A 24,151-nucleotide genomic window follows, 5' to 3' on the forward strand; every position below is an offset into this window, starting at 1 on the left:
GCTGTGTTCTTGTACTTTGACCACAAAAACTAAACTACTTGAAAATGAACCAGCATGAGATTGTCCTGCAGCCAGCTGAGGGTAAATGCTGATGGTGCAGTTCGGTTATGGAAATGATATGTTATCAGTATCTAATTATCTGCAATGACAGTAGTTCTGATTTCATAGCTTAGCTCCCTTTCATAGAAACTGAATATTTAGTATTTCCTAGGTCAGCCCTTACCATGTATTTACAAAGCCATCAACTGCATTCAGGAAGTATATACAAAAAGAAAATACTACCAAGACCACATTAGCTAACTCCCTCTCCCAACCAACTCACACTTGGTGGTCATCTTCCCTGCAGGTCTGCTCTAGGATTTGATCCCACATCACATCCACCAGAATTCAGCTGCTGGTGTTCTAGGAGTAGCTCTTAGGATGCACTTGGAGTTCTAGCATAGCAGAGAGTCATTTGTTTACTTTTGTGGGGCTGCTGAATATAAACAAACAATTTTTCTTTAAAGACCTTCCTGAGTGTCTTCATATAATCTCCCCTAGATATTGTAATAACATTTCTTAAGACGGCAAGGCTCCTGCCTCCTGAGAGAACTTGGGTATCTTATATTTTTTATAGGGATTTACTTAGAGCAAGGTACAAAAGTCTACCTGCATTCCTGTCTTGTCTGGTGGCCAGAGTAAGTTTGAGAGGCTTTCTGAAAGGCTTTTGAAAGAACAGTGTCAAATACACTCATACCTTTGCAAACTGGTGAAAGAAATGGTAAGAAGGTGAGTTTATAATCATCTAGAGAGCATGTTAATTTCACACGTCCACTCCTTCAGGTGTGACTGTAGTCTCTAGTGCCTCTGGGTGCCTGGGGTTGGCAGATGTTCAGAGAGGCAGGCAGAGTTTTGCTGGGCACTTTTCCACCAGACCCAGGACACAGCGAACTGTGCTGTTGGCAGGCTTCGGCCTTCGCCAGTGGAGCTCATTCTTATGTCACCAGATGTGGTCATGCTTAAATGAGAGTAGACCAATGAGAGTGGCCCAGATCCACTCTCTGGGCCACATGCTAAGGGAAGCCTCTGGTTACACTGGGTGAATCTACAAGGTGTATGGATTTGTAAGGCTGGTTTTGATAACAGACACACAAGTAGGTTTATGTGCAAATGAGTGCCATCCTTCAGCCACTGGGGCGAGCTGCATATTTCTTTTAGTAAGGCTCTCAGTGATCAGGACATGTCTGGAATTCTTTTGGATTCCCTTCAGATTCAGTTAAAATTTATGCATACTTTATAAGGCTTACTTCATTTAAAATTTTACTCTCATTACTAATTTGATCTAAAATTCATATCTACTGGCAAATTTGTAATTACTACAGGCTAAAAACAAATGTATGAGAGGCACTGCTCAAGACGCTAAAAGCAAAGGTTCCAATGTTCTGAGCAGTTGCAATTAGAGCAGCGTCTGATGTGACCTCTCTGAAGAAGTGAGGGTCTGTGTTCCAGGTGGGGTATAAGGTGAGCATGCTGGATAAGGTCCCTGTTCTTCTGGACAACTTAGGTTTTAATACACAGAGCAAACAGGGAATAGCAAGAAGATACTGTCAGATACAGTAAGTATATGAAGACAATAAGATAATGTAATAGTGACTAGGAGGTGGGAGTAGTGAGTCAATCAATGGAGAGAGGGGTAGGAAAGACCCGTTATGTGGCATTTCAGCTGACAACTCAGAGATGAGAAGGAAAGTTCTATGGGAACTCTGGAGGAAGGAAGAAGAAGGTTGAGACAGGAAGCATCAGTAAGTAGACTATAAGGAGTTTATGCAAATATACATAGGAAATTCTAATACTTGAATTAAAGTAAAAAAACAAACTTTATGCACTGTGTATGAGAAAGTTACATTCTGACCTTTCTAATCTACTGGAGTTAATGGATCCAATAGAAGGTAGAATACAGAGAGGAGGGGTTCAGTCAGAGGACTACTTGGACAGTAAGGAGATCAAACCAGTCAATCTTAAAGGAAATCAACCCTGAATACTCATTGGAAGGACTGATGCTGAAGCTCCAATACTTTGGCCACCTGAAGCAAGGAACTGACTCATTGGAAAAGACCCTGATGCTGGGAAAGATTGAAGGCAGGAGAAGGGGATGACAGAGAACAAGATGGTTGGGTGGCATCACCGACTTGATGGACATGAGTTTGAGCAAGCTCCGGGAGTTGGTGATGGACAGGGAGGCTTTTGCGTGCTGCAGTCCACGGGGCTGCAAAGAGTCGGACACGACTGAGCGACTGAACAACAGATGACTCCAGGCAAAGTGGGTAAAGTCAGGCCTGAGGTCCTTGCCTGAGCCAGATATATCTGTTACAGCTCAAGGGTTTTCCCTGTTCTACTTGGAGAATTTAAACAACTAGTTTTTTTCCCCATAATTAGCTAGAAGTGCTAATGTTATTATCTGATGATGTGGACTTTCTATAATGTTTTTTTGGTGAATTTGTTTAATGTGTCATTTTAGCTCCGTGCTCTGTCTCATGATGGTGTGTCTGATCTTGAAGACCCAGCTTTGGCTCCTCTGAAAGATAGAGAAAAGTTTGGGATCGTGCAGCGTCTGTTTGCCGCAACTGACATTAACCTGGAGAGAACGCAATCATCCGTGAAAGCTGCCAGCAGGGAGGACCCTAACGTCTTACCATTGATACTTTACATCAGCCTGAATGGACTCTGTGCTTTGGGCAGAGCATAGTAACAGTGTCACGTGTGGATCACAGGTACAGGCACACCTCATTTTATTGTACTTCATAGACAGTGCATTTTTTTTTTTTTTTTAACAGATTGAAGGTCTGTGACAACCCTGTGTTGAGCAAGTCTATTTGCACCATTTTCTCAACAGCATTTGCTCACTTGTGTCTGTCACACTGTGGTAACTCTCCCAATATTTCAGACTTTTTCATTATTATATGTATCATCGTGATCTGTGATCTTTGATATGTTGCTATTGCAAAAAGATTACAGCTCGACTTGCTGAAGGCTCTGATGATGTTAACATTTTTTAGCAATAAAGTTATTTTTAAGGTATATATACATAGTTTAGGCATAATGCTATTGTACACCTTAATAGACTATAAGATAGTATAAAAATAAGTTTTATATGCACTGAGAAACCAACAAATTTATGTGGTTTGCTTTTACTGTGGTGGTCTAGAACCAAATCTGCAGTATCTGAGATCTGCCTCTATGTGTTATCAGCTAAGGCTGGCCATTTTTCAGCATCACCAAATACTGCCTTTGGGGCTTAGGTCACCATGGTGAATGATCAAGCAGATGAATTTATCTAATAGTTTAAGAAGTGGTGGCTTTTTGCATTACAAATCACCCTGGATTCAGCTACCAGGTACTCTGTACAGGGTTTTTTCATGGGAGGCCCTCCTGTGTTGGTAACCCAGTGTCTGAATTATAGACCCCAGCACCCCAGCTGGAGGAGGATGGAGAATTCGAAGCCAGAGTATTCAGACCTTTTCTCTGCAGGAAAAAAAATAGGTCCATCTATCACTTTATTTTCCCCACTTGCTGTTAAACAAAAATAGATGAGGCTGACACTTTGATCCAAAAATTCATTTTAAATTATGAATGCTGTGGGGAGGCAATTTCTCTTCATAGAAGGCTACATTTTGAATGTGCTATATGCTATGCAGTGACTGAAAAATGAACTGTAAATGCCACTAGAGAACATAGTCTTCTGCTAAACAAAATTATGCTAAAAAAATAACCTAACTGCAGGACACACTTCTCCTTAGGGTCTAGTATATATATGCATTTTATTTATTTGACTTTGTTGTGCTTGATCAATGTACCAATTCTATGTCTAGAGCAGTGTGCTGATTTTGCATGCGTGTTGGATGTTTAATTTGTAAAATGCTACATATTGTATCAAAGGAACTTTGAACTGTGTATATTTTTCTTGTTCTGTTTTCATATCCTTCTGCTATAAACAGCCTGAACTGTCTTCTGAGTGCTTCTAATGCCAATGCTAATATCCACTGGGGACCTGAAGCCACTTCTGCTTTCCCTCGGCAAAAAGTCACTGAGACCTACTGCTAGAATCCGATTTACTTTAGGGGCAGGAGGCAGTGGTGAGGAGGGCTAGCAGCTGGAACAAGCTAGGTTACTCAGCACCTGCTTTTTGTCAACAATACCTACTTATTCCCTTCTTGTGCTTCAGATTTTAATGAACGTTAATAAGCAAGAAATGAAGAAAATAACCCTTTCATCACCTCTATTAAAAATCAGACTAAGGGTGGGATGATTTGGGAGAATGGCATTGTAACATGTATACTATCATGTAAGAATCGAATCGCCAGTCTATGTCCGACGCAGGATACAGCATGCTTGGGGCTGGTGCACGGTGATGACCCAGAGAGACGTTATGGGGAGGGAGGTGGGTGGGGGGTTCATGTTTGGAAACGCATGTACACCCGTGTTGGATTCATGTCAATGTATGGCAAAACCAATACAGTATTGTAAATTAAAATAAAGGAAAAAAAAAAAAAGGATCATAAAAAAAAAAACAGATTTGAAAAAAAAATCAGACTAAATCATGTAGCTATTATGCAAATATTTAAGATATGTAAGAAAGAAAGAATTGTAACTGTGGTGGCAACAACATAAAAAAAAATTAGCACCTTATACACAAATTGGAAAGGAATGTGCAAAAGTCAAAATAGTTGTGCTGAGATGGTGGCACTATACCTACCTGTTTTTCCTGCTTCTCTGAAATAAAATGAGAATAAAGAATACACTGCAGGTAGAATGTGTGATATGAATCTACTTGCATGAAAAACAGACATCCATGTATCTCAATGCCTGGGAAATCTCATTTAAGAGGTCACAAGAAACCCAACAGGGTCTGGTTTGAGGAAAGGATTTAGAGGTTGGGACAAGAGGCATTGGTCGGGGGGCGTGGGATGGGGTGGTTCATCTGTTAGAATTTTGTATGTATTATCCTGAGTTAAAAAAATAACAACAAAACCCTCCAAACATTAAAAACTAGACACAGACTTAAGACAGAAAGAAAAGAAGCCATCCAAGCAAGTACTGAAAGTCTGAGTTACATTAGACAGCAACTGAGTCAGTCTCTTTCCACAATGGCCTGGCCCTAAGAGTGGCCAGTAATCCTGTTGGACTGTGTTGTAAACATTAGCAATTGAAAAAGATGTGGGGATATGCTGCTACAGCAGATTCCCACTGGGATGTGGTGGATGAGGTAGTGCGGGGCTCCAGTGAGGGTGAGATAGATTCTTCTAACTAACTGGTATCCTCACCATTAAATATTAACTTCAAATATACCTTTATTTACTGCTTGAGATTCAGAACCATCCTTCTTTTAGTAATTAGATTTGGAATCAAGTCCTAGTAGCCCAGAACAGAACAGCCACCTTAACTATTTCCACAACTACTTCTGTTTCATAAATGGGGATAGAAGAAATGCTGACACAATTAGTTACTGTGGTGTGGCCCAAAAATGGCCCATAAAAGGTGTTCATGACCTAATAAATCCCTAGAACCTGGAAAAAAGGGTGTTTTTAAGGTACTGGACCTTGAGATGGACAGATGACCCTGGATTATCTGGGTGGACCCTTAAAGAAACCAGAGGGTTAGTGAGAGATGGATTTGGCTAAAGAAAATGCAGAAAAAATGAAGCATGTGAAGAACTCCGAGCTGCTGCTGGCTCTGAAGATAGAGGAGGCTGGTTCAAGGACAAGAGAGTAGTTGGTCAGCCAGCCAGCAAGGAAGTGGGGACTTTGATCCTACAACTGCATGGAAATGGAGACCACCATCAACCTGCACGAGGCTGGATGCATATTATCCTCTGGACCTGTAGGCAAGAGCCAGGGCAGGGCCTGGGAGACAACTTCACTTTAGCCTCATGAGGCTTGTTCATGAGACTTAGTTCTGTAGGTCCCAAATTCAACATGAGATGATAAGTTTGTATTGTAAGCTGCTAAGTCTGTGGTAATTAGTTATTGCAGTGACAGAAAACCAAGGTAGTATAAGATGGAAGAGTGAGTCACAGTTGGACCCTTGAACAACATGGGTTTGAACGGCACCAGTCCACTTACATGGACACCCAGCTGTGTTTATTAAGGAATGATGACTTTATGGAAAACCTAATTTTTGGGGAACATAAGTGAAATACTCTGAAATAAAACATAATATTTTCTTGGATCAGTCCCCCAAGGCCAAAGAAATAAACATATATAAATGGGACCCAATTAAACTTAAAACCTTTTGTACAACAAAGGAAACCATCAACGAAACAAAAAGGCAGCCAATGGAATGGGAGAAAATATTTGCAAATGATGCTCCTGACAAGTGGTTAGTATTCAAACTATACACACAGCTCATATGACTCAATTATTGAAAAAATCCAACAAAAAATGGACAGAAGACTTGAATAGATATTTTCCCAAATAAGATATACATATGGATGGCAAACAGGAACACGAAAAGATGCTCAACACTGCTAATTATTAGAAATGCAAACCAAATCCAAAATGAAGCATCACCTCAAAAGGGTCTGCATGGCTATTATAAAAAACTCTACAAATAACAAATGTCAGAGAGGATGTGGACTAAAGGGAACCTTTCTTCCTATGTTGTTGGCAGGAATATAAATTGGTATAAACACTATGGAAAACAGTATGGAGGTTTGCTCAAAAACTGAAAATAGAACTAACGTGATCCAGCAATCCCACTATTTGGAAAAAAAAACAAAACCACTAATTTGAAAAGGTACACGCACCCCAATATTCACAGCAGCATTATTTACAATAGCTAAGACGTGGTAGCAACTCAAGTCCCATCAACAGATGACAGGATTAAGAAGATGTGGTATATACACAGACACAATGGAATATTCCTTAGCTATAAGAAAAGGATGAAATACTGGCACTTGCAACAATGTGGATGAACCTAAAAAGAAGTATGCCTAGTGAAGTAAGTCAGACGAATACTATACAATATCACTTATATGTGGAATCTAAAAAATAAATACCAATGAATAATACACAAAACAGGCCCACAGATGCAGAAAACAAACTTGTGGTTACTAAAAGGGAGAGGGACAAATTAGGGATATGAAATTAACAAATACAAACTACTGTTTATAAAGTAGATAAGAAACAAGGATTCCCTGTACAGGATAGGGAATTAACCCACTATCTTATAATAACCTATGAAAGTGAAACTGTTTGACTCTTTGCGACCCCATGGACTGTAGCCTGCCAGGCTCCTCCTTCCATGGGATTCTCCAGGCAAGCGTACTGGAGTGGGTTGCCATTTCCTTCTCCAGGGGATCTTCCCGACCCAGGGATTGAACCCACGTCTCCCGCATTCCAGGCAGACGCTTTAACCTCTGAGCCACTAGGGAACATATGATGGACTATAATCTGTAAAAATACAGAATCACTATGTTGTACACTTTAACACAATATTATAAAGCAAATATATTTCAACAAACAAACAAATTCTTTTGGAGACATCAGAAATACACTAGACCAGCAATTTCTGCATTGTGGGGTATGGAATCCTAGAAAACTAGCTTGGGAAAGAGTTGCCAAAGTACCTTTTCTGGAAACAGGCTTTCTGTACTCACCCACATTCATGCCTCCATTTCTTGGTCAGTCCAGTGGGTCCTCCTCCCCTTCTCATTGCAGACCTCAGGGCTGAGCTGTGTGCCACAGAAGGCGTTGTCTTTCCCACCAGGGTTTTTCTGTTCTTGGCTAACTGGGAAATGGTCCTAGTATTCATGCCATCTAAGCGTAGAGGTCTTCTCTTGATCCTGTATTTTGAATTCTTCTCTTCCCTGTCTCTGGAATTCTTTAAGTCGTCTTTGAAAGCTATGAAATCTTTGGGCTGGGATAGATGAAACAATAATTAGGGTTTCCTTGTTAAAAAACAAAAGGGAGGCAGGTGAAAAATTTATAAATTTTGGTGGGAAAAATCTGACATTAGAAGCTTTTAACAAAGATGATTAGCAGTTCAAAGAAACTGCCAATCAACTAACCTGATGCCTTCTATATTTTATTATCTTCAAGCATTATTTCTACCTAGAAATGAAACACTACATTTTTCCAATATTAAGTATTTATTTCTTTATATATACAAAAATATTTTACCAGGACTATGCAGTCTCACAGATTGGACATTTCAGTAAATTTCATTTTGGACAACATATTAATATGTGAAAAGAAAAATTTACAGGGACAGTTGCTGAGAAGTCAAATCTTAATTGTATTGCAGGTAAATTTTATCTATACAAGGACAGCAATAATGTTTCTTTTGTACAGGTACTAGTAATACAATTACTTGGAAAGCAGTAGCAATTCATTTTATTTTTAAACTTTTTCACCTTTAGCAGCTTGTTCAGCTTTAATTTTTTGGTTGTTAACAAGTATTTTGCCCTCCATTAAAAAAAAATCTCTATCATCATTTCACAGACTAGAGGTTAAAAAGAGCATGCATATGTGTTCAAAAAAAAACATACCAAAATGAAATGGAGGGGGGGGGGGAACGCCCAAAGTCCTCACATCAAATTTTCATCATGGGCTCTTAATAGAGCTAACATAACATGTGGAAATTACACCAGATGCTGAACCCCAGTGTTCATTCTTCTAGCAAAATCCAAGATAACATTTTCTTAAAAATCAATGTTACTGAAGAAACAGGAATCAGCAGTTCTTTTTTAAAAAGAACACACAGCCAAAAGAAGTATTTACCTTGTATTTCAGTTACAGATGGAGATCAGCTATTCCTCAAATCAAGTTCCACTAAAAAGACTAAGGCATTTCTCAGTTAGACCATGTTTATCAGAACAAAGTATGTTCTGCAAAGTCTGCAAAGTAAGGTTACTCAATCACTGCCTGCCTCTTGTATTTAAGAATAAGACAAGAATCACATATTTTAATTGGTAATGACTTACGGTTTAGTGTTGGTAATAATATATATAGCAGAGTTTCCCTCATCCTCCAAACTCCCAGGCCTTCTTGACTGATGTGAAGAAGGTTGTTTCAGGCATGGTATGTCATATTTGTATGTTTCTACCCTGGCTTGCTGTGACTGAAGTGCAATAAAGATATTCATCCCCAACTTTTAAAATAAGACCTTTTGGCTTTTGCTCTGTGTTAGTGACAGTACTTGTTCACTGAGACTCAAGACAGATTTACAAGCATTAAGTCATTTAATCTGCCAAGTTGTAAGTGGCATTTACATCATCTGTAGATGTGTTCATTCAGTTTGTGCTGGAGATTAGAAAACAATTAAAGCTGGTAGGGGAAAAAAAAAAGAATTGTCGCTTCTGGTCAGCTTTGGTGTATGGAGGCAAGTCAGACTCTCATAGCACTGCAGTATCAGCCAGTGGCCCCGAAGCAGGTAGAGAACAAAACTAAAAAAAAAGGCAGTCCTGTTGGATCCGTGGTCCCCCAACTGGAGGTAACTGAATATGTTTCCCCTTAACAAATACCTTTTAAACTTACTACTATGGGTTAAACAATAGGGCTGCAGTGATAAATTTCAGGCAGAAGAATAAGGTAAGCAGCGTTAAGGGGCAAAGATCAGAGTGTCTTCAAATGTAATAGAGTACTGGATTGCTTACTTAAATTTTGTTTGACTTGTGAGTGGTCTGGTTGGTGAGGAGGAGGATTTCCTAAAGGTCTGGACTTAGAAAAGGATTCTGAACTCAAAACCTCCTGACCAAGGCCACTAAGAGACCAGAACACAACCTCTTTCAGGCTGGAACAACATCCTCAGAGCTGTTTCAAAACTGAAGGCAGAATTTCTAAATGGTGTGCACCTATCACTATGTCACCTCCAGGAGAGGTACACTTTAAAAGAACTAAAAAGGGCAAATGAATACATATAATAAGCAGATAAAGTAGCTTAATAAGGATTTTCCAATTTACCATTTACCTCATCAGAGTTATAAATTACTTCTTATAATTTAAGGTGAAGACAAATATTAAGTTAGCCTTATTTAACAAGTGTATTATTAAAAGGGAGATGTAAATTTTCTCAATGGTCATATGATCAGGAGTCATAATTAGGATCTCAGCCAGTAGAAGTGCACCAGCTCTATTTTTATCAAAAGAGAGACTATTTTAAAGAATGCAGTGCAGTGTACTGCAGAAGTAGTGAAAATCATGCTTTTAAAGCCTAATCTTAGAAATGAGATAGCATCATTTCTTCATTTCTAGTGTTTTAAGGACTCATTTTTGATTCTGTGTTCTAAGTCATTCCAGAAACACACAAAGTAATATGATAATAAATTATGGAAAATATTAAAAATGAAACTTGAAGCTAGCAAAAATGCAGTTAAAAATAATCTTACCTTAAGAAAATTATAGAATTGTTATCTTCTTCAGACATATATATGTAAAAAATGATATGATGAATTATTACTCAGTTGTATTCTTTAAAGTTTGTGAATATTAACTTGCACTATATACAATAATCCTATTATTTAAAATACTGAATTTCTCCCAAGAACTCCAAATCCATTACAGATGTTATTACATGAATTCTCACAACAAATTCAAGAGAAGGGCAGGTACTATAATCTCTAAGCCTGAACCATATCTCAAATTCATTTGAAGGTTTAAATAAGTATTTCCCAGAAGGTTTCCATCCATGACTCTGTCCTTTTTCCCTAAGGAAATTAAGTTAGAATACCTTTCTGAGCTTAATTCCAAATATATTTTTCAGAAAGGGCATTAGTATCTGCCTCAAAGTAAAACCAGAGCCTCTGAAAACTATGTGAAAAGTTTCATAATGTCTAAGAATTTGGAAATAATTAAAAATGTAAGAGCATTAGTTATAATTACATAGTGGACATTTTAGTGTTATTATCCATATATCTTGGGAGAATTTTACATATTATACACATAGCTGTATATATATATTATATATGATGACTCAAACATTTAAGAAATGACCTGCTAGCTATATACAGAAAACCTCAGGATTACTTTTTCCATATGTAGTATAAAGACTCATCACTATAAAATTATTGGCTCCTTAGCCTGTGGTTCCTGGAAAATGGGGTATTGTTTCAGAAGTCATAAAAGTACAGTGTTAAGTAGACCAATTTTCAAAACTTTAATATTTACCAGTTTAAAATAATTATACCTAACTCCATGGCTACCCATCTGAAAAATCATCCCCAATCACTGGATTGTGACCCTTGTTATCCATAAAAATAAGTACAAATTTAAATGACTCTTTAAAACAAAGATCATCTTCTATGGTCACTGGGATATTATGGTCAAAGCAGTCAGTACCTGGCCATAGTCTAATGCTACACTAACATTTTATTGCTAATTTGAATTCTTTTCTAAATTTGTGTTAATATCCAATTTGTTCTTTTAAAGAAAACTTGTCCTTATAAGCTATTATATTAAATTTACTAGATTCTAGAATCTAGGGTTCAGGCTACTATTGCTGTACTGGGTTTATGATATGATTTCTACCTCAGAAAGCTATGTTCAGCAGTTGTATGATAAAAGTAAACAAAGTCCTGATGTATTGGATAGTATTTTATTTGATACTATCCAAATATCAAACAGAAATGGAAACTGCATAATCAAGGCTTAACTAATAATAAAAGGAAAAATTCTACTTGAGTACATCACATATATTACACTAGTTACAGTTAAATGACTTATCCAGGGACATCAACTCTATGGATATGGGATATTTGTATATTTAAAAATATATATAATATTTAGCTGTATATAAACAATCATGCCCTGAATGCTGAATGTGGATGCTCACCTGTCCACAAGGAATCCTCAGGTGCATTAGTATGTTGGCACATTGTTTCCCAAAAGCATATGTACGCATATTTTTAACGATTACCAACTGTTCAACATCACCTTAAGCTATTTTCTCTTCAGTAAAGCTAGTTATCTTAGACCTTCCCTACAGGAGAAGTTCACATTCCCTTAATCACAACTATACTCTCATTGCTATAGGAGAATTCCGGGGCCTCTGGGACTTCTTGCCTCAGCAGAGGTCTGCTGGTTTCTACAGAACCAGATAGGACTTCAGTTTCAAGTTCAATGACTCTTTATTGAGATAGATGAACTTTGCTATAAATTGATTCTTTTTGGCTTGGGATCTAGATGGAAATGAAATCAACTGCATTGTTCCATTTTATATTAGGAGGAATCTCATGTGTATAGTTAGTCATGAATACCATTTATAATAGAAATAACTCTTAAGTGTAGACTGTTTTCTAAATAATGTGCACTTTATACCATGTGATAAGGCCTAAAATATGTCTGATGTAAAAACCATCTCTGTTGTGTCGATGGGTAAAATATCTTGTGGATAGACTTCTTGAGCTGCTCCAGTGATCCCCCAGAGGCTGCAGGCAGCGGCTCCAGCGATCCCCTAGAGGCTGCAGGCAGCGGCTCCAGCGATCCCCTAGAGGCTGCAGGCAGCGGCTCCAGTGATCCCCTAGAGGCTGCAGGCAGCAGCATGAAGGCACACTGCAGAAGACACCATACTTCCTGAGAATGTGAAAATAAAATTTCTCTTAAAATTTACAGCACGTTGAGATGCTAAGTCATGGGACATCATCTCGACACTGTGCTTTGATTCATCTTTGAGAAGCCAAGACTTTGATGTAAATGTATGTGGTTTAAAAGTTACCAAAGTTACTAAAAGGTATGATCCATTTTGCTACCAATTTCCTATTCTAGGACAACAAACCTCCATACAGCTACTTGGGTGTTTGGTTTCACTGTGAAAAAGAACAGTGTGCCTGCTGCTTATTACCATGTATTTTCTCTACCCTCTGAGTCCTCCGGGCTAGCATTCCATGTGACAGCTTAGCTGAGGGGAAAACAAATTTCAGCAGCCCGGGGTATGGTGCCTACCACCAGACAAAGATGATCATCAGAGTTTAAGCACCTAACCCGTTAAGTGTGAATACTGTTCATGTGAAAAGCTAGCAGCAGTATAAAATATGGCTAACTTAGTTTAACAATAATCTGCATCTCTGAATATACTTTAGAAGAATTTATACCATCAAAGAATCCTGAAGGAAGATATTAACTGAGATGAATTTTGGAAATTTGTATATACTAATGTATCTAAAGAAGGAGAACTGTTTCCCTAATCAAAAAGTTTACTTGCTAAACAAAAAGTACATTTCCTAACAAATGTAAAAAAAATATATAAAACATTATTTAATACATATTATATAATATATATATAGTCTACTGAGATAAAACATTTGACAGTTTTTTCCAAATTTCATAAATTGTTCAATGGATTTGGTTCACAACACAACAAACTGAAAAAATACCCTAATGATCACATCACACTTCAAAAAGCAAACTGATTGTTCACATAAACTCCCAACTGCAAACTCAGAGGCATTTTTCAGCATCACAGAAATTTTCAGAGGCATGATACATTTGCTGATCATACCCTAATAGAAAACTGTATAAAGCAGTAGGTACACTTTCATCAGTTAAACTTTTACAACAGACCCGCTTCCAGAGTCGTTCTGTTGTAAGGACCGCGGGGTAAGGCACTCTCTTGGCCGGCATGGCCTTGCTTGCTGGGTACATGTTAACGAAGCATCAGCCCGTCACTGCAGCAGATGAGAGTGCAAGGTATTGCTCTTCATTTTTTCACGAGAGCGAGCATGAAGGGAAAAAACTAATAATGCTGCATAAATTAGAATGGATAGCCATTCAGCTCTGAAATAATGAAGCTGTGTTGCACTGAGCAGACTTCTGATGTCAGATTTGGATGGTAGTAGACTAGCTGTAGCACTGACATTAAAATTCTGCTTCTGTAAGAAATTGAATATATTAGGAAAGAAGGCCAATACACCATTGTTTTTTCCTAATAAGAGTAGCTGACCCTTCACTAAATACTGAACTAAATGACAGCTTTACAAAACTATTTCAAGTATTCATTATCACAGTGAAAATGTGAGACCAACGTTAGAGTGAATGACTTGAAAATTCCTTGGATGAAAAAGGCAAGGGTACTAAATCAAAACATATACAAAATGCTTCAACGCATTTCTTTATGTGATATGAATAGAAAGATTATCCATAAAAAGTTAGAAAAATTAAGATAAATTATATATTAGTACACCTTCTCAACCACATTTTATATAAAAATTCAGAATAGTGTACTGGTATTTCAATCTACACAATAAAAATGCTTGGACTTGGCAGATATCTTCTATCTGTGCATGTATTTTCTCAGTAGAAGGTTTATTTGTTGCAGTCACTTTTTGGAAAGTTTTATTTGAATTGTGAACCTTACTGAATCATCAGTAAACCCAGCTGATTGGGACCCACTGTGGCTCCATTCTCAGTTTCTCTATGGCAGTCTGCAGTTTCTCAAAGGCTTTGTCTAGATTGTCATTGACGATGATCAGATCAAAATAGTGGTTGTATGCTCTTTGAATCCGTGCACTTTCATCCACTGTTTTCTTCAAGTCAGAGTCCTGGCAAAGAGTTTCAAGAGGAAAAGTTTACGCAATGTATACTTACTTGCTCACATTCAACTCAAAATGAAATAAGAAGTAACCAGGATGGATATTTGAGTGTGATATCAATCCTCAAAATCTAATCTACATAGAGTGTTAAAAAATATATTACCATCTGTTCATATCCAGTCATTCTAGCTGCATTCATGTTTGCATTTATGAGTATTCTGTGTCTTCTGTTTCACTGATACTAAGATAAGATTCCTAATTAAAGGACTATTGACAATAATCTTAGGGTGAAATCCAAATAAGGAATTATTGTAGGTCTCTATCCTCCAGGTAGCGCTAGTGGTAAAGAACCCGCCTGCCAATGTAGGAGATGCAAGAGATGCAGGTTTGATCCCTGGGTTGGGAAGATCTCCTGGAGGAGGGCATGACAACCCACTCCAGTATTCATGCTTGGAGAATCCCATGCACAGAGAAGCCTGGTGGGCTATGGTCCATAGGGTCACAAAGAACAGGACATGACTGAAGCAACTTAGCACAGCACAGCCCAACTACATCATCTTTCTCAAAATACTTTTACTTTATGGAGTCTATAAATCATGGAATCCAAATTTGAGTGGCTGTTAAGCTCAAAGCCAAATTTACTGCCTTTCTCTAAGAAAGAGAATCTTAGAATAGTTTGAAGACTACATGCTCCCCACTCCCAACAACAACAACACACACACACTTTAACTTCTTATATATTTCATTATTGTTTATATTTCATAAAATACTTCTAGTCATTCTGGAATATTTAGGGAGAATAAGAAAAGAACAGGTTTTTTCATGAGCAAGTAAAGCTTTTCATTAAATTGTGTTTTGAAATTTCATAATACTTCTATAGGTTCTCCGAATATTCATTAAGTTCCTATTAAAATGTCTGTTTCATAATCTTTGGATATAACAGTGAATAAGACAGAATGGGTTCCTATCATTTAGTGGAGGAGACAAATAAGAGGGCAAATAAACAAAAACTTGCAAGTTGTAGTAAGTACTATGAAAGAAACCAACCAGGAACCAAGAATTGTAAGAGACCTACCTTAGACAGAGTAAATCTACATATGAATAAATGACATTTAACCTACCTAAATGACATTTCCAGTTGAGCTATTTCAAATCCTGCAAGATGATGCTGTGAAAGTGCTGCACTCAATACGCCAGCAAATTTGCAAAATGCAGCACTGGCAACAGGACTGGTAAAGGTCAGTTTTCATTCCAATCCCAAAGAAAGGCAATGCCAAAGAATGCTCAAACTACCGCACAATTGCACTCATCTCACATGCTAGTAAAGTAATGCTCAAAATTCTCCAAGCCAGGCTTCAGCAATATATGAACCGAGAACTTTCAGGTGTTCAAGCTGGTTTTAGAAAAGGCAGAGGAACCAGAGATCAAATTGCCAACATCCACTGGATCATGGAAAAAGCAAGAGAGTTCCAGAAAAACATCTATTTCTGCTTTCTTGACTATGCCAAAGCCTTTGACTGTGTGGATCACAAGAAACTGTGGAAAATTCTGAAAGAGATGGGAATACAGACCACCTGACCTGCCTCTTGAGAAACCTATATGCAGGTCAGGAAGCAACAGTTAGATCTGGACATGGAACAACAGACTGGTTCCAAATAGGAAAAGGAGTACGTCAAGGCTGTGCATTGTCACTCTGCTTATTTAACTTCTATGCAGAATACATGATGAGAAATGCTGGGCTGGAAGAAGCACAAGCTGGAATCAAGACTGCCAGGAGAAATATCAATAACCTCAGATATGCAGATGACACCACCCTTACGGCAAAAAGTGAAGAGGAACTAAAAAGCTTCTTGATGAAAGTGAAAGAGGAGAGTGAAAAAGTTGGCTTGAAGCTCAACATTCAGAAAACGAAGATCATGGCACCCGGTCCCATCAATTCATGGGAAATAGATGGGGAAACAGTGGAAACAGTGTCAGACTTTATTTTTTTGGGCTCCAAAGTCACTGCAGATGGTGAATGCAGCCATGAAATTAAAAGATGCTTACTCCTTGGAAGGAAAGTTATGACCAACCTAGACAGCATATTAAAAAGCAGAGACATTACTTTGCCAACAAAGGTCTGTCTAGTCAAGGCTATGGTTTTTCCTGTGGTCATGTATGGATGTGAGAGTTGGACTGTGAAGAAAGCTGAGCTCTGAAGAATTGATGCTTTTGAACTGTGGTGTTGGAGAAGACTCTTGAGAGTCCCTTGGACTGCAAGGAGATCCAACCAGTCCATCCTAAAGGAGATCAGTCCTGGGATTTCTTTGGAAGGACTGATGCTGAAGCTGAAACTCCAATACTTTGGCCACCTCATGCGAAGAGTTGACTCACTGGAAAAGACTCTGATGCTGGGAGGGATTGGGGGCAGGAGGAGAAGGTGATGACAGAGGATGAGATGGCTGGATGGTATCACCGACTTGATGGACATGGGTTTGAGTAGACTCCGGGAGTTGGTGATGGACACGGAGGTCTGGCGTGCTGTGATTCATGGGGTCACAAAGAGCTGCACACGACTCAGTGACTGAACTGAACTGAAATGACATTTAAATTGAGAACTATAGTGGAGGAAAGAGCATTTCAGGCAGTGGAAACAGCAATGTAAAATCCAAGGGGAAAATGGATACTGAAAGATAAAAAGACCACCAAGATCGATGGAGGACAAGGGAGGATGGGGTAATAAGTTGAGATAGCACAGACTAGGTCATGGAAGACCTAGATGCGATGGAAAGATATCTCTGGATTATGATGGAGGCAGAGAAGATGGAAATGAGAGCAGAATAGACATATATTTTGGTGATAAAATTATCAGGGTTAGCTGATGCACTGAATATGGAACATGAGGAATATGAATGAATCAAAAATAGCTCAAGTTTTAGCTTGAATAAATGGATAGTTGCAGAAGATGCAGAGTTGGGTGGGTAGGAGTGGGGGAAATATGATTGTGGGTAGGGGGTAAATAAAACATTCTACTTCGTACATGCTAAGTTTAAGGTGTCTATGAGACATCCAGGTGCAGCTGTAATGTTAAGTAGGTGATTGCTAGTGTAAATTGGAGCTCAGGTCTGGGTTATCTATACACAAACTAGGAACATCAGCTTAATAATGGTATATAAGTTAACGGATTTCATGAAAACACCTAAAGGAAAGTAAAATAGTGAAGTGGGTTCTCAAGTAAGCCTGAGGGATATTAGTACTTATATTTTAGTTAATATTTTCACTGAGATCTCTAAATCAGTTTGAAACAACAAAAATATCTCTGGGTTTCCCTGGTGGCTCAGATGGTAAAGAATCTGCCTACAATGCAGAAGACCCAGGTTCGACACCTGGGTTGGGGAGATTCCCCTGGAGAAAGGAATGGCAACCCACTCCAGTATTCTTGCTTGGAGAATACCATTAACAGAGCAGCCTTTTGTTATAGATGTATAAACAGGCCAACTTATCAACAAATCTTCCCTAGTATAGTCATTAGCTATTTGTCCTGTTAAAACACACATCAATTTTATTTGACAATAATAATCCTGTAACAATTATTTAGTATACCATATAGATGGAAGAATAAAAACCTCTCTCTCTGTATGGCTATAGAATGATCTCCAGAATGTATTAGTAAGTGAAAAAGGCAGGCAGACTACTATATGTAATAAGCTATCTTTAATGTAAGAAATGGGAGCAGGAGGATACACACATCTATTTATATTAAAAATTGTGAAAATAGCTACCTATGTAGGTGGGAGGTTGGAGTACAGAGGACAGGAAAAGCTAAATTTTGTTTGATTTAAAGATTTACTCTGGAACTATGAAAATGTATACAATTATATGACAAAATTAAATTCAAATAAAAAATAGTAATACCTAAAACTTAAAAGCAAAATAAAAAAGTGTTTCAAGTTGATGGCTTAAACACTGAATTATTTTAGTGACTTTAAAATAATATTCATGAATATATCATACTTTTTAAAAAAAGTTTGAAGTCTGAAACTTAAAACTTTTCAATAATCATATTGTTATATTATTATTCAAGAATTACACATATAGTATGTGCCTATTTTATATACGTAAAGTCTGAAATTACGTTAGTGCTATTAGGAATGAAGACTTTCAGCATAGGAGGAAAAAAAACGATTAAAAAAGTCAAAGAAGTAAAAACGTAAAATCTGATTTGAAACTATCAAATTGAACTAATGATGTCTATATTGCAAAAGGGGGAAATATGTTTCCTTTATCTAGTCACTGAGAAGACCTTGAAACAATGACCAGCTAAGTTGAATGCACACCTCTAGCATCCATAGGAGGTCTAAATACTATTTCCCACTAGAAGGAACCAGGGCTTTTGGAAGGCTGGTTCCAGATCTGGGCCAAGAAATGTGTAAGGATAACCTGGAGCAGCTCATACCAGGAAGCAAAGAATCTTTGAAGGTTATTGGGGTTGTATTAAAAAGACTCAGACAATAAGAGGAATAGGCTCCTCCTAGCGGAAGAGGAGACAATTTACACATCAAAGAGTAATAACTGACTGAAGCACAGACACAGGGAGTATTTCAAGTGACTTTAAAATACAGTGATTTGATTTGACTGATATACTTAGTGGGATAAACCCTAAAGATAAAGGAGACAGTTCACAGGAATCATACCTGGTAGCGTTTGTACACTTATATTCAGACTGCTGTGTACTGTGAGATAAAGCAAATGAGCAATTATGTGCCACTCAACATTCCCATTGTTTTTGAGAAGTGGGATACTCAGCGCAGGAGAATGGAGTTACCATATAAAAGAGGTTAAGTATAAACCCTGTAATCCTGAATTTGATTGGGAAGTGTCAGTATAAATTCATGATACAGTTTCCTTCAAACATACAAACAGAAAAGCATATATCCAAATGAGCTCTGTCTACCTAAAAGGAGAAATATAGCTAGAAACAATGATCAGTCTTGGGACAATGTGCATCTTTAATATTATAGTCCTAAAATAAAATACCATTTACTCTAAAAGGAACCAGAGCTTTTTGGACAAATAGCTGACTCCTGGCTTGGAACAGAAAATGTACAAGATGAGCCTGGAACATCTGTCTTACAGCAGGGAAGCTATATGAGACCATTAGGCTCATGAAATAGATCTCAAGGGCCAACTTAAATAAGCCCCTGTTGGTCAAAGATGAGACAATTTGAACATCAATAAGAATAATAATTGCAATAGAGTAAAATATATCAAGTTTAAATCCATGTGCTCGTGGATTTAAAAACTAAAAAAACACAAACCTTATTTGGTCACCTGTGGAGTCTGTTATGGAACAAACCCATTATTCTGAAAACTGACCTATAAAGGGGAAGTATCAAGTATATTTTCTACTTTTCTGTATATACTGTACTTCAGAGTAATCAACTAGTTAATGACAAAAAGTCATTACTTAGAAGAATTCTAGTTTATAAATGCAGAATGAATGACAAACTTGGAACACTACCACTTCACATCACAGTTCCTGAAAAAAACAAAAAAAGGCAAAAGATATTAGAAGAACCCTCCTGCCTCACAACTAAGACCACAAGTATGGAATAACAAAAGACACTGTGCATCTTTCGCATGTTAGCAATGGAGCACAGGGATTCCAGAGACGGGAAACGGTGAGCCCTATGACTACCCCAGGTTACACACCAGCTTGAAATAGCTTCCAGTCTGCAACACAGGGAGGCGGAGCCCAGGAGGAGGCTACTGAACTCTCTCAGTTGTCAGCAGAGCTGACAGTCCCGGGAGAACAAGGTGGCAGGGGTTTGCAGGACAGAATACAGGATGGAACAGCAGCGTGGAGAGAGAACTCCGGAGACTTGCAACAGACCCCCACCCCCCCTCCAGCATTCAGCTGAATACCAATCCATGCACATCACAACTACCCAGGGTCACCAAAGAATCACCAGGAAGGATGAGAGCTCTTCATTCTGAGCCAGAAATGATGCCCATGCCCACAGGCAGGACAGAAAACCTCCTGAGGCACAGGTCATCTGAGAGAGCACTCAAATGGGTTTTGCCTCAGCGCTCCAGAGTAACTGCCCCTAGCATGAGAACTGCTCCTGTTTTAAAGCAAGATGTGAAAGGAACAAACAATTTCCAAAGAGCTGCATTTCCCAGGACAAAATTCACAATATTGGGTATCCAATAAATTACCAGGACTGCAAAGGTGCAAGAAAATAAGACTCACAATGAGTAGCAAAGTCATTAAATAATCCAGAACTGATGCAAATGTTAGAATCTGAAGACATGAAAAATTTATTATAACTATATTTCAGGTATTCATAAAGCTCATTAGAGACATGGAGCAACCTGAAAAAGAACAAAGACTAAAACTACCTGATTTCAAGGCTAATCAGCTAAATTGTGGAAGAGGCAGAAGCAGGAGGGAGGGACTGTGAAGGGGCACAAAGAAACTTATGGAGGTGATGGACAGGCCTGTTTCTTGAGTGTGATGGCCTCACAGGTGCATACATAGGCCCAAACTTATCAAGGTGTGTGCTTGCAACAGGTTTAGTTTATTGCATATCAATTATACCTCATTTAAGCTGGGGTGGGGGTAAAAAGATTTAGAAGACATTAGGTAAATGCAACATGTTAATCTTGTTTGGATCCTGATTTGAACAAAGTAACTAAAAAAAATTATAAATACTGAGGAAATGCAGACTATATATTGATAATATTAAGAAGCTGCTCTTCCTAATGTTTGATGTGTTAATGGCTTCATGGTTATGTCCAAAACGTCTATCTTTAGAGATAAATACTAAAGTATTTATGGTTGATATGATATCAAAGATGTGCTCCAAAATAATTCAAGGTAAGGGGGGAAGTGAAGAGAGGTCTAATTGTAACAAAAATGGCCATGTGTTATTGAAGCTAAGTGGTGGACACATGGGAGTTCATTTCTTCCCTCTTTTCTACATATTTAAAAATTTTCACAACATGTGAAAAAGAGAGGGAGAATGAAAACATATAACAACTAAAAGTCAGTACACCTAACTCTACCCATAGTAAACCTTATGAACATGCTTGCATAGGCCCTGTTTGCACATTAGTAAAAAGAGGGAATTAGATTAATATGTACATTTTAGCATTGTTCCATTTCCTTCTCACACAGAGTAAACTTCTGTTTTAAAATGGAGTGGATGATGATTTTTAAGTAAAAGCAATACTGTTCTAAATCCTAACTACATCCAGGGAACATATTTTTATTCTGTGATACCTTATATAATGTGTTTGTTTCATAAATATGAATAGATAGAATTAAACATGCCCAAAAGAAAAACGAAAAACTTTAGGAGGAAAATAATACTGCTAGCCTGAAAAAAACTCCTCACCGTCAAAAGTTTGGTAGTGATACCAGCATCCACTACAGCCTTGTGCATGGCACGTAGGGTATCTAGTTCTGGAGCAGCAATAAACACAACATAGGGCATGAACTCGGATGTCCGCAGCACTTTTAGGGCCTGTGCAGAAGAACAGTTGCAAACCAATTTATATAGGATTAGAATTTGAATTATGTTACCCTAAATAATCAAAGCCGACCCACCCTCTTCCTAAAGATGAACATAGTCTAACACCTGCTTCCCATCCCCCCACCTCCCTTCTATCCTTCTGATTCCATATAGTGCTTTCCTAAAATAGTGATCCATTAATTTTGTTCTGATTTCAGTCTCACTACTCTTTGGTACCCCTGAACAAAAAGAAAAGTATTAAACTTAATGATCCCAAATCATTAAGAATGATATAAATGCTTTCTATGTTAATTGTAGAATTCTGTTAATATTGAAAAAGCAGAAATAATTTCAGTGTCCATTAACTGGAGAGTGGTTATATAAATAATCATATATCTGTACTATGAAATATCATGCAGCAATCACAAAAAAAGGCTCTATAGTACCTAACATGAAAACATCTTCAAGAAATACTGCTTAATGAAAAAAGGCTAAAGAATCTGTATAGAATTTTTCCATTTACGTATATAAGAAACAACAAAAGTAGAAAACCCACTACATTTTCTAAATATATTATTTATTTAAAGCATACTTAAAATGACAGAATGATATGCACCAAACTATTAATAATACAAATCTCTGAGTAGGGAAGGGAGATTGGGTTGAGTGTAGAATGGTGGGAAGGGGTCAGTAAGGGACACACAGAATGAGAATGAAATGAATGGGATATGTGTGTGAATGTGTGGGGGTGTGTGTGTGTGCTGGGTGGGACGGGTGTGACTCAAGCATCTACTGCCATCCAAGTCTCTGTTGACTAATGGATTAGAGATTTAGTAAACTAGCTGTAGATGCATAATAAAGTTCTCTATCACCACAGGTAATAGAGGAAAAGAGATATCCTCGTAATCTGAAGACAAAAACTCCACAGGAACTAAAACTTAAGAAACAGCTTTGGAATTCACACAGCTTACTTGTGGGTTGACATCCAAAATGCAAGTTCTTCCAGTCTGGACAACTTCAAGAATAGAGTCGATCTTGGTTCCGTAGAGATTTCCTTCATATTCCCCATGTTCCAAATACTTTCCAGCTTTAATATCAGCTTCCATCTCAGATCGTGACACAAATTTATATGCTTGGCCATCTTTTTCATCTTCCCTTGGTTTCCGTGAAGTAACTAAATAACACAGCATTGAGAATTTGTACAGAGACAATGCAATGTATTAAAATATAAACCAAAATGTACAGAGTAGCTTAAGACTTTTACATTCAGTGCAGGTTGACAAACCATGGCCTATGACCAAATCTTATTTTTGTAAAGAAAGTTTATTTACAAAACCTGCTTGCTTCTTATTGTAAATAATAAAACTTTTGTAAAAAAAGTTTTACTGGCACACAGCTTTGTTCATTCATTTTATCACCCATGTTTTCATTCATTTTACAAAGGCAGAATAGCTGCTGCTAAGTTGCTTCAGTCGTGTCTGACTCTGTGTGACCCCATAGACAGCAGCCCACTAGGTGCCTCTGTCCCTGGGATTCTTCAGGCAAGAATACTGGAGTGGGTTGTCATTTCCTTCTCAGAATAGCTGCAGTACAGACTAAATGGACTACAAAATCTAAAATAAAAAATTTCTGACCCTGATCCATAGAAATGTTTTAAGAGGTAGTCTCCAATATACATTTTACATCCAAAAATATGCTTTATAAAGTCAGTTTGAAACTCAAAATATATTTACCTAGAAGCAGAGCCCTAACTTGAAATTCTTAACTAAGGTAAGAGTTAATAAGTGTGAAGTATATTGCAAATGAGTATCTTCTCCATCTGACCAATACTCCCTTTCTCTTAAGGAATATTAAGTTCTTTATACTTTACCAGAGCCTAATTGCAAGTCTGGCACTGAGCGCAGGTGGCTAACCTGCCTCTTGAGAAATCTGTATGCAGGTCAGGAAGCAACAGTTAGAACTGGACATGGAACAACAGACTGGTTCCAAATAGGAAAAGGAGTACTTCAAGGCTGTATATTGTCACCCTGCTTATTTAACTTATATGCAGAGTACATCATGAGAAACGCTGGACTGGAAGAAACACAAGCTGGAATCAAGATTGCCAGGAGAAATATCAATAACCTCAGATATGCAGAAGACACCACCCTTATGG

At 37.9% G+C, this 24,151-nt stretch overlaps 2 protein-coding genes across 11 annotated transcripts in view; one reads left to right on the plus strand and one right to left on the minus strand.

Annotated features, from left to right (window-relative positions):
• The window catches only part of GSDME (gasdermin E), a 147,578-nt gene that overhangs the window by 114,440 nt on the left and 8,987 nt on the right, over window positions 1-24,151 (plus strand). For 3 of the 5 annotated variants that reach the window (XM_042248667.2, XM_042248668.2, XM_042248669.2), the window contains exon 10: window positions 2,498-4,777. In XM_042248667.2, coding sequence (XP_042104601.1) covers window positions 2,498-2,725 — 228 coding nt within the window. In that variant the 3' untranslated portion in view covers window positions 2,726-4,777. Of the gene's footprint in view, window positions 1-2,497; window positions 4,778-24,151 lie in introns of those variants that run through there. The other 2 variants (XM_060415046.1, XM_060415045.1) reach the window with 2 other exon arrangements.
• Window positions 8,107-24,151, minus strand: part of PALS2 (protein associated with LIN7 2, MAGUK p55 family member) — a 121,465-nt gene continuing 105,420 nt past the window's right edge. For all 6 annotated transcript variants that reach the window (XM_042248664.1, XM_027968672.2, XM_027968671.2 and 3 more), the window contains 3 exons: window positions 22,968-23,170; window positions 21,880-22,008; window positions 8,107-14,509 (listed from right to left, as the gene is read on the minus strand). In XM_042248664.1, the coding sequence (XP_042104598.1) occupies window positions 14,333-14,509; window positions 21,880-22,008; window positions 22,968-23,170 (509 nt within the window). In that variant the 3' untranslated portion in view covers window positions 8,107-14,332. The remainder of the gene's footprint in view (window positions 14,510-21,879; window positions 22,009-22,967; window positions 23,171-24,151) is intronic.

The sequence above is a fragment of the Ovis aries genome, chromosome 4, assembly GCF_016772045.2.
Source record: "Ovis aries strain OAR_USU_Benz2616 breed Rambouillet chromosome 4, ARS-UI_Ramb_v3.0, whole genome shotgun sequence".
Lineage (NCBI taxonomy): Eukaryota > Metazoa > Chordata > Mammalia > Artiodactyla > Bovidae > Ovis > Ovis aries.